The sequence below is a fragment of the Mastigoproctus giganteus genome, chromosome 10 (assembly GCF_048544385.1).
Source record: "Mastigoproctus giganteus isolate SK-2022 chromosome 10, ASM4854438v1, whole genome shotgun sequence".
In the NCBI taxonomy this organism is placed as follows: domain Eukaryota; kingdom Metazoa; phylum Arthropoda; class Arachnida; order Uropygi; family Thelyphonidae; genus Mastigoproctus; species Mastigoproctus giganteus.
In genome coordinates this window covers 150,909,790-150,925,377 of record NC_143584.1, presented here as the reverse complement: position 1 = coordinate 150,925,377, position 15,588 = coordinate 150,909,790, and the positions used below count along the sequence as shown (strand labels likewise).

At 37.2% G+C, this 15,588-nt stretch overlaps 1 protein-coding gene across 1 annotated transcript in view; it reads right to left on the bottom strand.

The window, feature by feature from the left end:
- Positions 1 to 15,588, bottom strand: part of LOC150079380 (synaptosomal-associated protein 47-like) — a 65,893-nt gene that overhangs the window by 38,447 nt on the left and 11,858 nt on the right. The window contains exon 2 of the mRNA XM_090382702.1: positions 11,901 to 12,744. Within this exon, the coding sequence (XP_090238828.1) occupies positions 11,901 to 12,698 (798 nt within the window). The 5' untranslated portion in view covers positions 12,699 to 12,744. The remainder of the gene's footprint in view (positions 1 to 11,900; positions 12,745 to 15,588) is intronic.

The window sequence follows — 15,588 nt, the reverse complement described above, 5'->3', positions numbered from 1 at the left end:
GAGGGAGTCCAAGTAGTGTGTGTGTGCAGGGAGCATTGTCGAGGCCACGTTATGTCAAGGATCTGGGTATATTCTTACCATGTGTACGCCATATCCAAAAATTTCATTACTTCTTACATGTCCCACCCACTTTTTCTTACTATTGAATACACCATGAATTGTCAAACTAATAGAGCAAGCTTATCTGCGAAAAGATCTAAACCTCCAAACACTTCCTAATTCATTTCACACATATACGTGGTCTCAATTCTAATCTCAACAATGTCCATTTCCACTTGCAGTCTGCCAAACCCCATGTACTTTTTCTGACAGAATCTCAGTTATCGGTTGATTCAACTACTGCTCTTCTCAGACGCCCAAGTTATTCGCTGTATGATTCCTTTCGCCTCAAAGGTGGTACCTTGTGCATATGTCCATTCCGATATTCCCTGTCAGAGACTTGGCAATTTGGAATCTCTCTCTGTTCAGAAGAGGGCAGTTAGGTTAATTAATGATTAATCTCTAACAGAGTCTCTCCACTCGCTGTCTCATATACATACTGTTTCTGCTGCTGCATGCCTCTTCTACAAGTATTTCCATGGGCACTGTTCTTCTGAATTGGCTTCTATAATTCCTGCTCTCTCTTTCAAAATAGTCCGAACACCTGCAGCCACCAGGCAACATCCATTTGCTGTCCAACTTCAAACTCACAGAACCAACTTTTCATCTCCCTCGTTTATTCATTCAAGTGCTGTTTTCTGGAACAACCTTCCTTCATACGTATTTCCTATAAATTACAGTCTACAGAAGTTCAAGTCCAATGTGAACAAATATCTTCTTTCATCTTCTCAACCTCCAACCCAAACACAATACTAAGTACTATAGGTTCTAATTACTTCTTGTGTTTGGGATTTACATAAAAAAAAAAAAAAAAAAAAAAAAATTTTATAAGTACTATCAAAATATGGATGTTTAATAAAGGTATGCTGTAAAAAAAAAAATATAATTATGATCATTCTCTATAGTAAAGATACATTGAGCAGTTCTGCATGATAATGCAGAACTACTCAATGTATCTTCTATGCACAACATGCCTACAAACCAAAGTGACCCACCAGTGGATATTTCTATGCTTACCAGTAAGTGTGACGTTAGGATTGGATAGATCTCGATGTACCACAGCATGGCACAAGCTCTATTGGGCATCCATTGTTGTCATATGTTCTGTTTTGATGTGTTTAAGATAACTGGGGGAAAACAAAGGGGACAATCCTCCAACGCATCACAGTCTAAAAAAATATGCGAAATGTGTTGTTTGGTTTTTAGGAGCATTAGCAACTAAGGCCATATTGCTCCGGGAATATGCGGTGGTCATTCCCTGACCTTTCCGCATCCTCCACATTTGGTGGTGACGGACTCGAACCCCGGTCTAATCAAGAAGCGTGTGCTACACACTGCTGCTCCTTCCCACCTGGCTACGGAGGCACCAAATGTGAAATGTTTGCTGAACTTTCTAAAACAGGACATGATCTAACCAAGGAGGATGTCTCTGTGTGTGTGTGTGTGTGTGTGCTAGATGCCTAGAGTGTCAAGAAATTATGCACCAACTCAGCGTTCTGATGGGCATCAATGAGTATATGAGGGGCCCATCAAGCTCTCAGCTGCCAAGCTCAACAGCACAGCTCACTCCTGTGCATCAGGCAACATAGAGAGAAACTCCAAGGAAAAAAGCAATGGTCCGACAGGAACTAGTTATTGTTGGTGACTCTATTGTCAGGAAGACAGGAATAAACTATGCAAGAAGGATAGGTGGAACAGGACCAGGGATAGTCTGCCAGGGGCAAAAGTTATTGATGTTGCAGCATCTTTTAAGGGCAAAAAAGGTGATATTGTTATACACATTGGAACTAATGACTTTAAGAGTAAAAGATCTGCAGATTTACTCAACAAGTACGTAACCGAAGAGAAATGTACCAACTGTGTGGTACACTCAGAGAAGTGGAAAGTGAAAAAGACCTGGGAGTAATTGTGCAGTCAAATATGAAGTTCGCTGAGTAGTGCAGATGGGCTGCCAGAGCAGGCCATGGAGTCTTGTCAACGATATATAGGAATTTTGCTAGCAGGGACAGGGAGGTGATTATCCCTTTGTATAAGGCAATAGTCAGGCCACACCTAGAGTACTGTGTACAGGTCTCGAGGCCTCACTTTAGGAAGGATGTAGAGTTGCTAGAACGAGTACAAAGGGCAACAAGATTGGCAGAGGAACAAAGGGGTGCTCTTACCAAGAAAGACTTAAAGTTCTGCAAATTGCAGCGCCTGGAGAGTAGGCACTTGCAAGGTGATCTAACTGAGGTGTATAAGGCCTTGAATGGGTTGAGCAAGCTGAATGCTGATGGGATTCTTCCTCTTGCTCAGATTAAGAACCTGAGGGGTATAGATTCAAATTGAGGAAAGACAGTTGTAGAATAGATGTGCAGAAATTTGCCTTTAGCCAGCAGGTAGTTGATTGGTGGAACAGGCTTCCATCTTTTGTTGTAGAAGCTAATAGCCTAAATAAATTTAAGGTTGGGCTGGGCAGGCATTTGGAATGAATGGAGGGGTGAAATGGGAGGTTTTTTTTTTTTTTTTTCCTTTTTTTGGCTGATGCATAAGCTTACTTTCTTGCATCGTATGCCTCTAGTAATGCAAATGCTAATAAGCAGCATTTGCAATACTGGGCCAAAGAGAAAATAATTTTAAATATAGTTTTCAATAATTTGTCCACATTTCTTCAAGGAGAATGACCAGACTATTACAGTAGACTCCAATCAATACAGAAATATGTTACAAAACGTTTTAGTTAAGGAAATCTATAAGCTGAACAGGTTCTATGATTCCAACGAGAGGGTGTATATGGTAAGACAATGAATGCACATCCTAAAGAGAATGTTTCCAAATTGCTTGATTTCTAAATGTTTTGCTATCCCATGACCTACACAACTATCTGATATAAGCACATCTGTTTTTTATTTTCTGTGGAAGATACCTAAAATCCAAAGCATACATTTCACATCTGGTGAGTATGGGATTGGCACACTCAGGGTCCTGAGCTGGAGCTGGATATCATCATTCTTCTCTTTCTTGGCGATTCCCTTCTACTTCTCTCTCTCTCTCTCTCTCTCTCTCTCTCTCTCTCTCTCAAATTTTTTGGCTGGTGCAGCATAAGCCTCAGGCTTCCTTGCACCATATAGATAATAATAATAACATCCTGGAATCAAATATAGACAAATGTATATGATCTGTGTATACTGAGTATGGCTGCTGACCTGTCAAGTGTAATAAAAATGGAATAAATTATGAATTCCTGCAAAGTAAAAGTAGATTATTTGAAATTAAATAAAATTAAGATTACATAAAAATAACATGAAAGTAATAAAAATAATAAAAATAGTACTTAATGCTGTAGGTCCTAAGATTTTAATTATGTCTTCATAGGGTCGACAGCCAAAACCGAAGGAACCGCAGCAATAAGAAAGGTCTGTGTTTCTGTTATGATGTATACATATGAAACGTATACATCATAGCCAACCCAACAGAGACCAGAAAGGAAGGAATAAAATTCAAAAATAAATAAAAGTAAAATGCAGAATTATGCTAAAATAAATAAACTGTTTATTTTGGGGTTTGCCTCGGGTACTTGTGCTAGGATGGAAATATAATAAACAGGAAGAATTATTCATACTAAAGTTAAAAACTCCCTATCCATATGGATTTAAGTTCAATCATAAAATCATCACATATATGACAAATTTCAAGTCACCAAAGGCCTTGGTATATCCAGACCTTATAGGAAACACAAACCCAATAGTACCCAATAATACTATGCATAAATACAGGCTGGGTGATAGGATTAAGTACTTGTGTGGTTTGTAAACAAAAGTAATCTTCAACTTCAGGAAATTTGGTTTGGTGACCATGATAAACAGATGTAGTCACTGCCACAATTTATCTTCTGGTAAAATCCATACACTGCCACAAAAAATACATACCCATCCATTCTTGACTGAGTGCTGTTCAATTCATTTGCTATAACAATGAAGCTGTGAACTCCTACAGTCAGGGATTTTTGAAGGGTATAAAGGAAATTACTAGTAATATTATTGTATGGAGTGATGCAAATCTACTGCAGCAATTAAGGCAGAATTTTAAACAAGGAGTGGAAGATGCATTAGCTCGAGGTAAAATGAGCAAATTCTACTTTCAGTGCCAAGCACCACTGCTAATTTTTTTTTTCTTTGAGCACTTGGCATCCTGGGCAACCAGGTGGTTGCTTGAGATGCAAACAATTTGTATTTATAGTCCTTAGTTCTAGAATTATTTGTAATGGTGAAAATTTCACTTCACTTTACTTTCTTCTCTAAACTTGTAATCTTACAATTGCCTTATATAGTGAGATTATGACCTCCTGATCTCTACAAGCAAATGTCTGACAGGAAACCATGGACCTTCCTTAGTGCTTGTCAACACTGTTTGGAGAACTTCATGTCAGCCCATACTGTAACTCCCAAAACACTTTCTTCTTCTACTGTTCTTAGTTCAACCCAACCAAGTGTATAAGTTACTTTAGGGCTGCTTGAACTCAAAGTGTAAAACCTTGCATTTTCCTGCATTAAAAGATAGCTGCCACTTTTTGTATTACTTACATGCAACTTCAATAATATTCCTTTTATCAGTCTAGAATCTTTTTAATCACTTAACTTAAGATAAACAAAATGCTATTGAAGGGGGGCTATAAGTTAACAGCAACCACAAACAGAGGGGCAAGGTATTTTTGTGCTACATCTATTGGGATAAGCAGCATGTAGGGCAATGTGTAAGGAATTACAAGGGCTACCAATAGTCCTTATGGAAGGAGCAAATGCATGGGGTGGAGATGCTTTCAGTGTTTCCAGTTTGGCTGGCAATTCAACCAATTTTTCATTAATTACAGTTGACTGGAAAATCAGGTTGAAGAGTATTGAAAAGTTTTTTTTGAAGGGGTTCTCTCAGGCACCCAAACACTTGCTAATGGTTAACTCCTCCCAAGACATTTGGAGTGACTAGTACTATTCTGGGGGAACAGAGTACAACCCTTGGGGTCGAGTAGGGGGAGTATCAAAAGTGAACAAGCTCTGGATGAACTGTGCTATAGTGAGGGGACGTGTATGTATACCATTAAGCTGCCACCTGGAACAGCTATATTTAATTCAACCCACCCTCACTATGCATTTTGCTGCATTAAAACATAACTGCCAGTTCTCATCACTGAAGTCGATCAATTTCATCCCAATGAAGTGCTGCTCGGTGCTCATTTACTACTCACCTAATATTGACATCACATGCAATTTATGTCGTGCCCTGTATCTCTTTGTCAATTTCATTTAGTAAAGCCAAATGATGGAAAGAAGCAGATTTTTTCTGCATTAGTCAAAAATTAAAACAAAATAAGACAAAACAGAATATTCATACTATTCGCACAGGGTAATCATCCAATTCTGTTTTGAACTTTGCCTGACTCACTGCCTCTACCACACTGGAAGGCTATTTATTCAAGTGTTCAACAACATGCTGCCAATAAATGAACTTCATAAGAGCCAGTCTTCCTCATTCATTTCTCAATCCTCTCAGCACTTTATATACCTCAATCAGATCTCCCATTTGATGTTTAGTTGTCAAACTTTGCAATCCACACCTTCTAAGTCATACTTTATACATACATTTATTTGCACTAATCTATGCCACCCTTTAAACCCTCTCCAGAAGTTCTGTCTTTTTATGTGTACAGTCTCCAGATCTCAATACAATACTTCAAATTCCATCTACCTATCATATTATCACCCTTCTTCCTACTATTAAACAAGCTATAAATCACGGACAGGACATCACATAGAAATTTCAGGGCAGGTTGAATCACATCACCTAAGTCTTTTTCTTCTTGACCACGTTTAGCTTCTCTCCCTCTAGCTTATACATGACTCCAGGATTTCTGTTCCTCAAATGCATAATCTTACATCCAGAATCATTAAATTTTAGTTGTCATTTTTTGGACCACATATGCAACCAATACAACTCTTTTGAAGCATCGTGGCCTTCTATGAATTATTTACTGCTCTTCCCAACTTCAAATCATGAGCAAACTTCCCTTGGATGCCCTTGTCAATTACATTTATGAAAATTAAAAAAATAGGAGAGGGCTCAATGATTTTGGACTAAATGAATTAGATGATTTTGTAATAACTGGGAGCAAAGTAGAGGAGAAATTGTTGAAGTTAAACAGAAGAAAGGCACTTGGGGTGGATGAAATCTATCCAATTATATTAAAGGAGATAGCAAAGGAAGTAAGCAAACTCATAGCAATAATTATGAGAGCATCCTTGAATTCAGGGGAGGTCCCTGCAGACTGGAGATATGTGAATGTATCGCCAATTCATAAAAGGGATCACAGTTTAGTTTAACTCAGTGGTTTTTGACCTTTTTTTTTTTTTTTTTTTTTAATAATAGCACTCTTAAGTAATTTATTTTATGGCAGCCCTACTCAATTTTCTGTCTGTTAGATCCAATTCTGTGGGGGGGGGGGGATTAATGGGTCTGATAATATGCAAGTGAAATTTACACAGAATGCCAAAAACTAATAGAGGAAGGATAGTAGAAATTGGAAAAGATGTAGTAGTGAAAAGGAAGGAAAGAATGTGAATATCCTATATGTTATAATGAATTAAGAGAATTAAAGGCTGAATTGAAAAGCCAATTAAAGGGGAAGGAGCTGTAAAGAAAAATAATTAATGCAAAGTAATTAAACCAACAAAAGGAGAACTAGCCAGCATCAGAAATGGGTGGGTAAATTTAGCTATTAGTCAAAAAAAAAAAAAAAAAAGGGAAGCAAATATGCAAAAATCTGATGTCAGCTAAAGTGAATATTGATACATGGTCAGGTATAAGGTATTAATATTCACTTGAGCTAACATCAGATTTTTGCATATTTGCTTCCCCTTTTTTTTCGACTTAACTAAATTTACCCACCCATTTCTGATGCTACCCAGTTCTCCTTTTGTTGGTTTAATTACTTTGCATTAATTATTTTACTTTACAGCTCCATCCTCTTTAATTGGCTTTTCAATTCTGCCTTTAATTCTCATAATTCATTATACAGGATATTCACATTCTTTCATTCTTTTTCACTACTACTACATCTTTTTCGATTTCCATTATTCTTCCCTTATTAGTTTATCTTTCCTTTTGCATCCTTCACTGCTTCTTTGCAAGTTTATGTGCATCTGTCATTCATCCTTATTTTTATCTATTACCTATCAACTGATACTTCTTGTTTAAACTCAGTTCTATATTAGGCATTTCATAAATAAATATATATATATATATATATTAAAAAAATGTTATATGATAGTTGTACTACATTCATTATAATAATATAATTACAAGGATGTACCTTTTTATAATGAAAAAAATTTCTGAATTAAAAAAAAAAAAAAAAAAATAGGTTTAAGTAACTTAAACCCAAATTACGTGGCACCCCTGGAATGTTGTTGTGGCACCCCAGTTGAAAACCACTGGTTTAACTTCTATTCCAGGGAAAATAATAGTGTCACTGGTCAAAGAAATAATGCACGATCATTTTGACAAGACTGCAGTTAAACTTCAGACACAACATGGGTTTGTTAATGGGAAATATTGTCTGAGCAATTTGATTGGATACTACAATATGGTCACAAAGGAACTGGATGCAAAAAATAATTTTGATATCATATACTTTGATTTCAGGAAAGCTTTTGATACTGTTACACATAAAAGATGGCTGTACAAATTGGAGTAGTGTGGCATTAAGGGAAATGTTGCTGCTATGGATAAAGAGATGGTAGAGTGGGAGAAGTCAGAGAGTGGCAATCAGTGGACACTTACTTTTCATGGACTAATGTTATTAGTAGAGTCCCCCAGGATTCAGTGTTGGGCCCATTGTTTTCTATATTAAATGATACTGATGAAGGCGTATCAGGCTTAATGTCCAAGTTTGCAGATGATAGGAAGGTTGGCAGGGTTATTAATGACAGTATGCTATTGCAACAGGTTCTAGAAAAGTTAGGCAGATGAGAAGTGACGGCGAAGGTAAAGAAAGCCTGCACGAGAAGCACGCAAAAGTTCAATGAAATTTACCAGTAAAAGTACTTTGCCGTAACAGCATTTGTATTGTTGCTCGCTCGGTAAACAGTGGGTGTTATCAGTCAGGAGTAGAAATTGAATCCCATGGGAGATTGAAACCCTCTCGAAGTGGAGGGGGTAACCTGACCTTTTTTCTTTAGAATCACTGGTGGATAAATTGTTTATTATGAAAAAAAAAAAAAAAAAGGCAAAGCACAGCCCACATGAGAAGCACGGCAAACTTCGAAAAAGTTTACCGGTGAAACTATGTTACGAACATTTTTTACGACGCCAGAACTTCCAATATGACTCTGTTCGTGATTCTAAAGAAAAAAGGTCAGGTTACCCCCTCCACTTTGGGAGGGTTTCAAGCTCTCGTGGGATTCAACTTCTACTCCAGACCGACAACACCCACCGTCTGTTTAACAAGCGAGCAACAATACAAATGCCATTACGGCAAAGTACTTTTACTGGTAAATTTCATCGAACTTTGGCATGTTTCTCGTGCAGGATTTCTTTACCTTAGCTGAAGTGACAACTGAAGTTTATAATTGACAAATACAAAGTACTGCATATGGGTATCAGTAACCCTAGACTAATGTACCAACTCTGTTGTACTACATTCAGGGTAGAGTTGAAAAATGAAGACCTAGGTTAATTTTGCAGTCAGATATGAAGTTGTCTAAACAGTGCAGACAGGCTATTAGGACAGCTCATGGGTTTTGTCAATGATATACAAGAATTTTGCTAGCAGAAATAAGGGTGGGAACAAAGGGATGCTCTTATCAAGAAAAGCTTCAGTTCTGCAAATTGCATCATCTGGAGACTACGCATCTGCAAGGTTATCTGACTGAGGTGTTTGAGGCTTTGAATGGATTGAGCAAGCTCAATGCTGATGGGATTCTTCCTCTTGCTCAGACAACACACATGAGGGGGCATAAATTCAAATTGAAGAACAGTTGCAGAATAGATGTACAGAAATCTGCCTTTAGCCAGCAAGTGGAACAAACTTCCACCTGTTGTTGCAAACATCAGAAGTAACCCCAGAGAAACATACCAACTGTGTGGTACTACACTTAGAGTGGTAGAAAATGAAAAAGATATGGGAGTAATTGTGTAGTCAGATATGCAGTTTTCTGAGCAGTACAGACAGGCTGCCAGGACAGGTCATGGAGTATTGTCAAAGATATACAGGAATTTCGCTAGTAGGGAAAAGATGATTATCTCTTTGTATAAGGCAATGGTCAGGTCACGACTTGAGTACTGCAGTACTCAAGACGTGGACAGTACAGATCTGCAGGCCTCATTTTAGGAAGGATGTAGAGTTGCTTCAATGAGTACAGAGAAGGGCAACAACATTGGTGAGAGGGGTGCTCTTACCAAGAAAGGCTTAAATTCTGCAATTTGCAGCATCTGGAGACTAGGCACCTGCAAGGTGATCTGATTAAGATGTATAAGGCCTTGAATGGGTTGAGCAGGCTCAATTCTGATGGGATTCTTCCTCTTGATCAAATTACGAACTTGGGGGGGGCATAAATTCAAATTGAGAAAAGACAGTTGTAGAGTAGATGTGACTTTAATTTGCCTTTAGCCAGTGGGTAACTGATTGCTGGAATAAGCTTCTGTCTGTCGTTGTTGTGGTTAATGACTTGGATAAATTCAAGGAAGAAGTGGACAAACTTTGAGGGAATGGATGTGTGAAATGGGGTTTTTTTTTTTTTTTTTTGGCTGATGCTACATAAGCTTGCTTTCTTGCCTCACATGCCTCTCTACCACTACATTGATAAATTCAAGAAAAAAATTAGACAAACAATTGGGGGAATGGGTAGGTGAAATGGAAGTGCGTATGTTTTTTTTTTTTGGCTGATGCTGTATAATCTTGCTTGCTTTCTTGCATCATATGCCACTACTAATGCTAATACAGTACAAAATTAAGGTATTTATAATATAATTTTATTAATAATAATCTTTAGACATTGATAAAATTTATCAATATCTAAGACCCCAAACAAATTAATTAAAATAATTATAGAAGTATGCATATATGCTATACGGTAGAAAAGATAAGTAACAGACAGCACAAGCATAAAATCCACGAGAGTATCAGAAGGCTGGATTTCATGAAGTTTACCTTTGGACAGCATGTTGTACATCAGTGAATAAATTATCTGCAACAGTAGATAGGAGTGTTCAATAAAGACTGAGATCAGCTCAATTATAAAAGTTATATATTACTATATTCTCTTACATTCACCTCAAAATATCCATCCTTTGCAACGGTTATTCTAATGTCTTTTTCCATTCTATATTGGATGAAATTGTTTGATATGTAGTTAAAAATCATATTCATAGCTTTAATAGCTTGCTTAGTGCTTTAAAACTGATATCGATGTTATTTCATGGTGAAAGATAGAAGTCACACAGAGTGAGGTCAGGGCTGTAAGGTGGATGTGGAATGCATTTAGATCTTTTCTGAGTAGTCTGTATTGGTAGTTGGTTAGTTTGCATTATCATCACTGTGCAGTTTCCAAAGAGCAGAGGCACCTCCGTAGCCAGGTGGGCAGGAGCAGCAGTGCGTAGCACACGCTTCTTGATTAGACCGGGGTTTGAGCCCGTGCCCACCAAATACGGAGTATGCAAAAAGGTCAGGGAATGACCACCGCATATCCCCGGAGCAATATGGCCTTAGTTGCTAATGCTCCTAAAAATCAAATAAAAAACAAACAAACAACCAAAGAGCAGATGCAAAAACAATCAAGTGCTGTCCCATGACTAATTTTTGTTTTCACTCTGTATATACACCACATACCTTGAACATAAAAAAACGTGAGAGCCATCATCTCTCCAGTTCAGTTTATGCCACAAGCTTTCTTCTTTGACCTAGGGGAATCTATGACCATCCCACTGCATGCATTGCTGTTTACCTTCAGGATCAGAGAGATAAGCCACGTTCCATCTACGACGACTCATTTCCACTTACAGAAACTGATGTTTTCCACTCTTGACAGGTATCACAACATGCACAAACACAAGATAATTGAGGTGCTTCCTTCAGACTTGTGGTTGTTGTTTGGTTTTTAGGAGCATTAGCAACTAAGGCCATGTTGCTCCGGGGATATGCAGTGGTCATTCCCTGACCTTTCCGCATCCTCCGTATTTGGTGGTCACGGGCTCGAACCCTGGTCTAATCAAGAAGCGTGTGCTATACACTGCTGCTCCTGCCCACCTGGCTACAGAGGTGCCTCAGACTTGTGGGAATGAGCTTTCAAACACAACAGTCCTCATGAGCAATAGCATCTATAGTGTGTTTTCTCAGTGTAGTCATCAGTGCATCATACCTCCAGATTTCCTCCATAATTCTCTACCCTCCCCCTTAAATTCTTTGAACCAATGGATATAAACAGCTGTGGGTAGAGCACCTTCCCTGTAAGCTTCTAGAAGCATACTACATGCTTCAGTTGCACTTTTCTGCACTCAAGCAAAATTTCAAAGCAGCATGCTATTCCTCTTCGAAATTCATCACAAACAACACTCCTGACTGAGCAATTTCATGGACTGACACAGTCACTCACTGATCTTGGCATGTTGCACATTTATTGTGCACCTCCAACCACTGACAGTATGGCCATCCACACTTCCTAAAGATGTTATCAGTCTCTGTCTTTCTTGAATACTCCTAGCATTTATACTTTTTACAATGTTTCTTTTCATTATTAAATCTAAAATTCTTAAAACTTCAATAGTTATCTTACCTGAATTGAACTAATATCATCATCAAAGTTACATTTTGGCTGATTTCTATTATCAAGCATACTTAATTTATTGTCCTTAATTTCTAAGACACCCTGACACCAACCATCTTGATCAGGAGACTTTTCAGTTGGGGAAAATGCAATTTTATAAAGCTGTTTCTTAGTTTTTTTATTCTGCATGACTTTAACCTCCCTGCTTCGTTGTGAAACACTAGCAGGTAAATAAGATAGACTGCAGATCAGGGTTTCTGCAACAGAAAGATCATTGTTAATTTTTTCTACAGAATCCTCTGCTTCACTTAGTTGCTTGCCTTGCCTTTCAAGAGATGCTGCCGCAGCTGTTAAATTCTTTTCAGATTCATTTATAATACTCAGTAACTCTGTACCAAGTTTTGTACGTCCAAAGCCATCGGGAAAACTTTTTGACGATGTCAATTTTCTTCTTGATAATAAATAGTCCCTCCAGAATAACTCCAATAAATTGAAAATAGAATCTCTGTTTGCAAATGATGAAAACCAATGCACAGTACTTCCCACTGTAATCAGGATAGCTGGAAATATGAGTGATGTTTGTTTTCTTTGAATGCTTGTAATATCAGAAATTGGTAATGAGTGTTGGTATGCAACTTCTGAACTCTCAGTATCTGCAGTATCCTCAACAAAATCCAATGAATCTGGTGTCAATGACAACATTCCATTAATCCATTTCTTATACATTGGATGGTAGTAGCCAGCTTTAGTGCCAAAGACCGAAGCTTGTTTTCCTGAATAATCAGAGAAAGATGTAGTTGCACACATTTCTGTTAAAAAGCATCAGTCCTGGCATCTGTTCATAAGGTGGTTTCTAAAAAAATAAATGAATAACTTTTAGTATTTTCTATCGTCTATCATATAAAATACTTCAATGCAAAAAAAAAAACAAGTTTACCACACACACACACACACACACACACACACACACACACACACACACACACACACACACACACACACACACACACACACACAGTAGGTACAAATTATTGTAATTACTGTACTAATTATAGTTTTGGCAACTTTAACTGTAATTTTATAACATCAGAAAATTCCTAATAACTATGGAGATTATATATAATATATGCAATGTGCATATTAAAAAAAAAAAAAAAAACATTTGCATTGAATATCATTTATAATACTCAGTTACTCTGTCAAAATGTGCTGGTTCAAAATCAAAACATTCAACTAAAATTAACAGAAAGACAATAACTTCTTCAATAGTGATGCACATAAGAGTTAAAATTGAGGGCAATAATTTAAATAACTGGTTAAGGCATTTTCTTAATCCATTATATGCAAATTATATGATTATGAAATTGACAAGAAAACTGTGGGGTGGAAAAAGCAGGGATTTGATCAATATTATCGAAACTAAAGATAAAGTGATGTTAGCACTTGACCAATCAATAGTTTTTTTTAATCACAGAGAGAGAAAATGTGTGTGTGTGTGTGTGTGTGTGTGTGTGTGTGTGTGTGTGTGTGTGTGTGTGTGTGTGTGTGTGTGTGTGTGTTCTGGACAACAGTTCTATTTAGTAATTGTTGATTTCTAATCAATTAATTCGTCGATTACGAAAATGCCATAATCAGTTATTGTAGACTTCATAATTGACTAACTTGCAAAAAAAATTTATTATTCTAATTATTGAAATAATCAATTAATAATTTGACTATACCCATCACTAGCCTTCAAATACAAGAACTGCACAATCCAAATACAATGAACCAAAGTAAAAGAACACTGCCTAACATATGTTTTGCAAAATATTAATGTTATTAATTAACAAGGAAAAATCAAATCAAGAAAGGCTAATTACAATTAAACTTAAAACATTAGTTATTCATTGATTTAAATTAATAAGTTAGGTTATGTATGTAGTGCATTACATTTCAGGTGCAACTTATTTTTATTTTCATTAATAGAAATGAAAAGAAAATTATCTTGTAATCAATTAATTACTAATTTAGTAACTAATAAATAAAAGTAATTGTTTTCACTTCACTGCACATACCTCACAATGCACTCAACATTCTGTACTTTACTTATTTCCTCCATGCTTTTTAATAAAAACTGAAACAACCTGTATTTCAAAAATCTATGATTTAATAAAAACAGGAACATGTCTCAGATCACAGCATACAGTCAACATTTTTGTACTTTACTTATTTCCTCCTATATTTTAATAACAATTGAAAGATAACATGTATTTCTTCTTTCTGCTATAACATTAGCTTAGGATGCAAGAAAGCTAGCTTATGCAGCATCAGCCAAAATAAAAAAAAAAAAACTCTCCCATTTCACCCCTCCGTTCTTTCCAAATACCTGTCCAGCTCAGCCTTAAATTTATTTAGGCTATCAACTTCCACAACAAAGGATGGAAGTCTGTTCCACCAACCAACTACCTGCTAGCTAAAGGCAAACTTACACACATCTATCCTATCTATCTTTCCTCAATTTGAATTTATGCTCTCTCAGGTGATTATTCTGAGCAAGAGGAAGAATCCTATCAGCATTGAGCATGCTCAAACCATTCAAGGCTTTATACACCCCAATCAGATCACCTCGCAGGTGCCTAGTCTCCAGACACTGTAATTTGCAAAACTAAAGCCTTTCTTCATAAGAGCAACCCTTTGTTCCATTCACGAATCTTGTTGCCCTTCTCTGTACTCGTTCCAACAGCTCTACATCCTTCTTAAAATGAGGCATCCAGACCTGTATACAGCTCAAGTTGTGGCCTGACCATTGTCTTATACAAGGGGATAATCACCTCCTTATCCCTGCTAGAAAAATTCCTGTATATCATTCACAAGACACTATGAGCTACCCTTGCAGACTGTCTACACTGCTCAGAAAACTTCATATCTCCCTGCACAATTACCCCCAGGTCCTTTTCATTCTCTACCACTGTCAGTGTAGTACCACAGAGTTGATACGTCACTCTGGGGTTACTGCTTCCCATATGTAGTACTTTACATTTGTCAATGTTAAACTTCATTTTCCGCCTTTCAGCCCATCTGCTCAACTTTTCTAGATCCTGTTGCAGCAGTGTACTGTCATCAGTGTCCTTAACAACCCTGCCAACCTTCGTATCAAGCTTATTGTATTGGACAATAAGCTTGATTTACCATAATCAATATCATTTATAAATACAGAAAACAACAATGGACCCAACACTGAACCCTGAGGGTCTACACTAATAACATTACTCCATGATGAGTAGTGTCCATTGATTACAACTCTGTCTTCTCCCATTCAACCATCCCTTTATCCATAGCAGCAATTTGCCTTCAATGCCACACTGCTCCAATTTGTGCAGCAGTCTTCCATGTGCAACAGTATCAAAAGCCTTTCTAAGATCCAAATATATGATATCAATGTTATTCTCTGCATCCAGTTCCTTTGTGATCACATCATAGTATCCAATCAAATTGGTCAGGGAAGACTTTCCCCTTAACAAAACCATGCTGTGTCCAAGCTATAACTGAAGTCTTGGCTAGATGATCCTGCAGTACTTCTTTAACCAGTGCCTCCATTAATTTTCCTGGAACAGAAGTTAAACTAACAGGTCTATAATTACTTGTGTCGCCCTTTGATCCTCCTATGTAAATTGGGGTCACATTTGCACATCTCCAGTCCATGGGTACCTCCCCT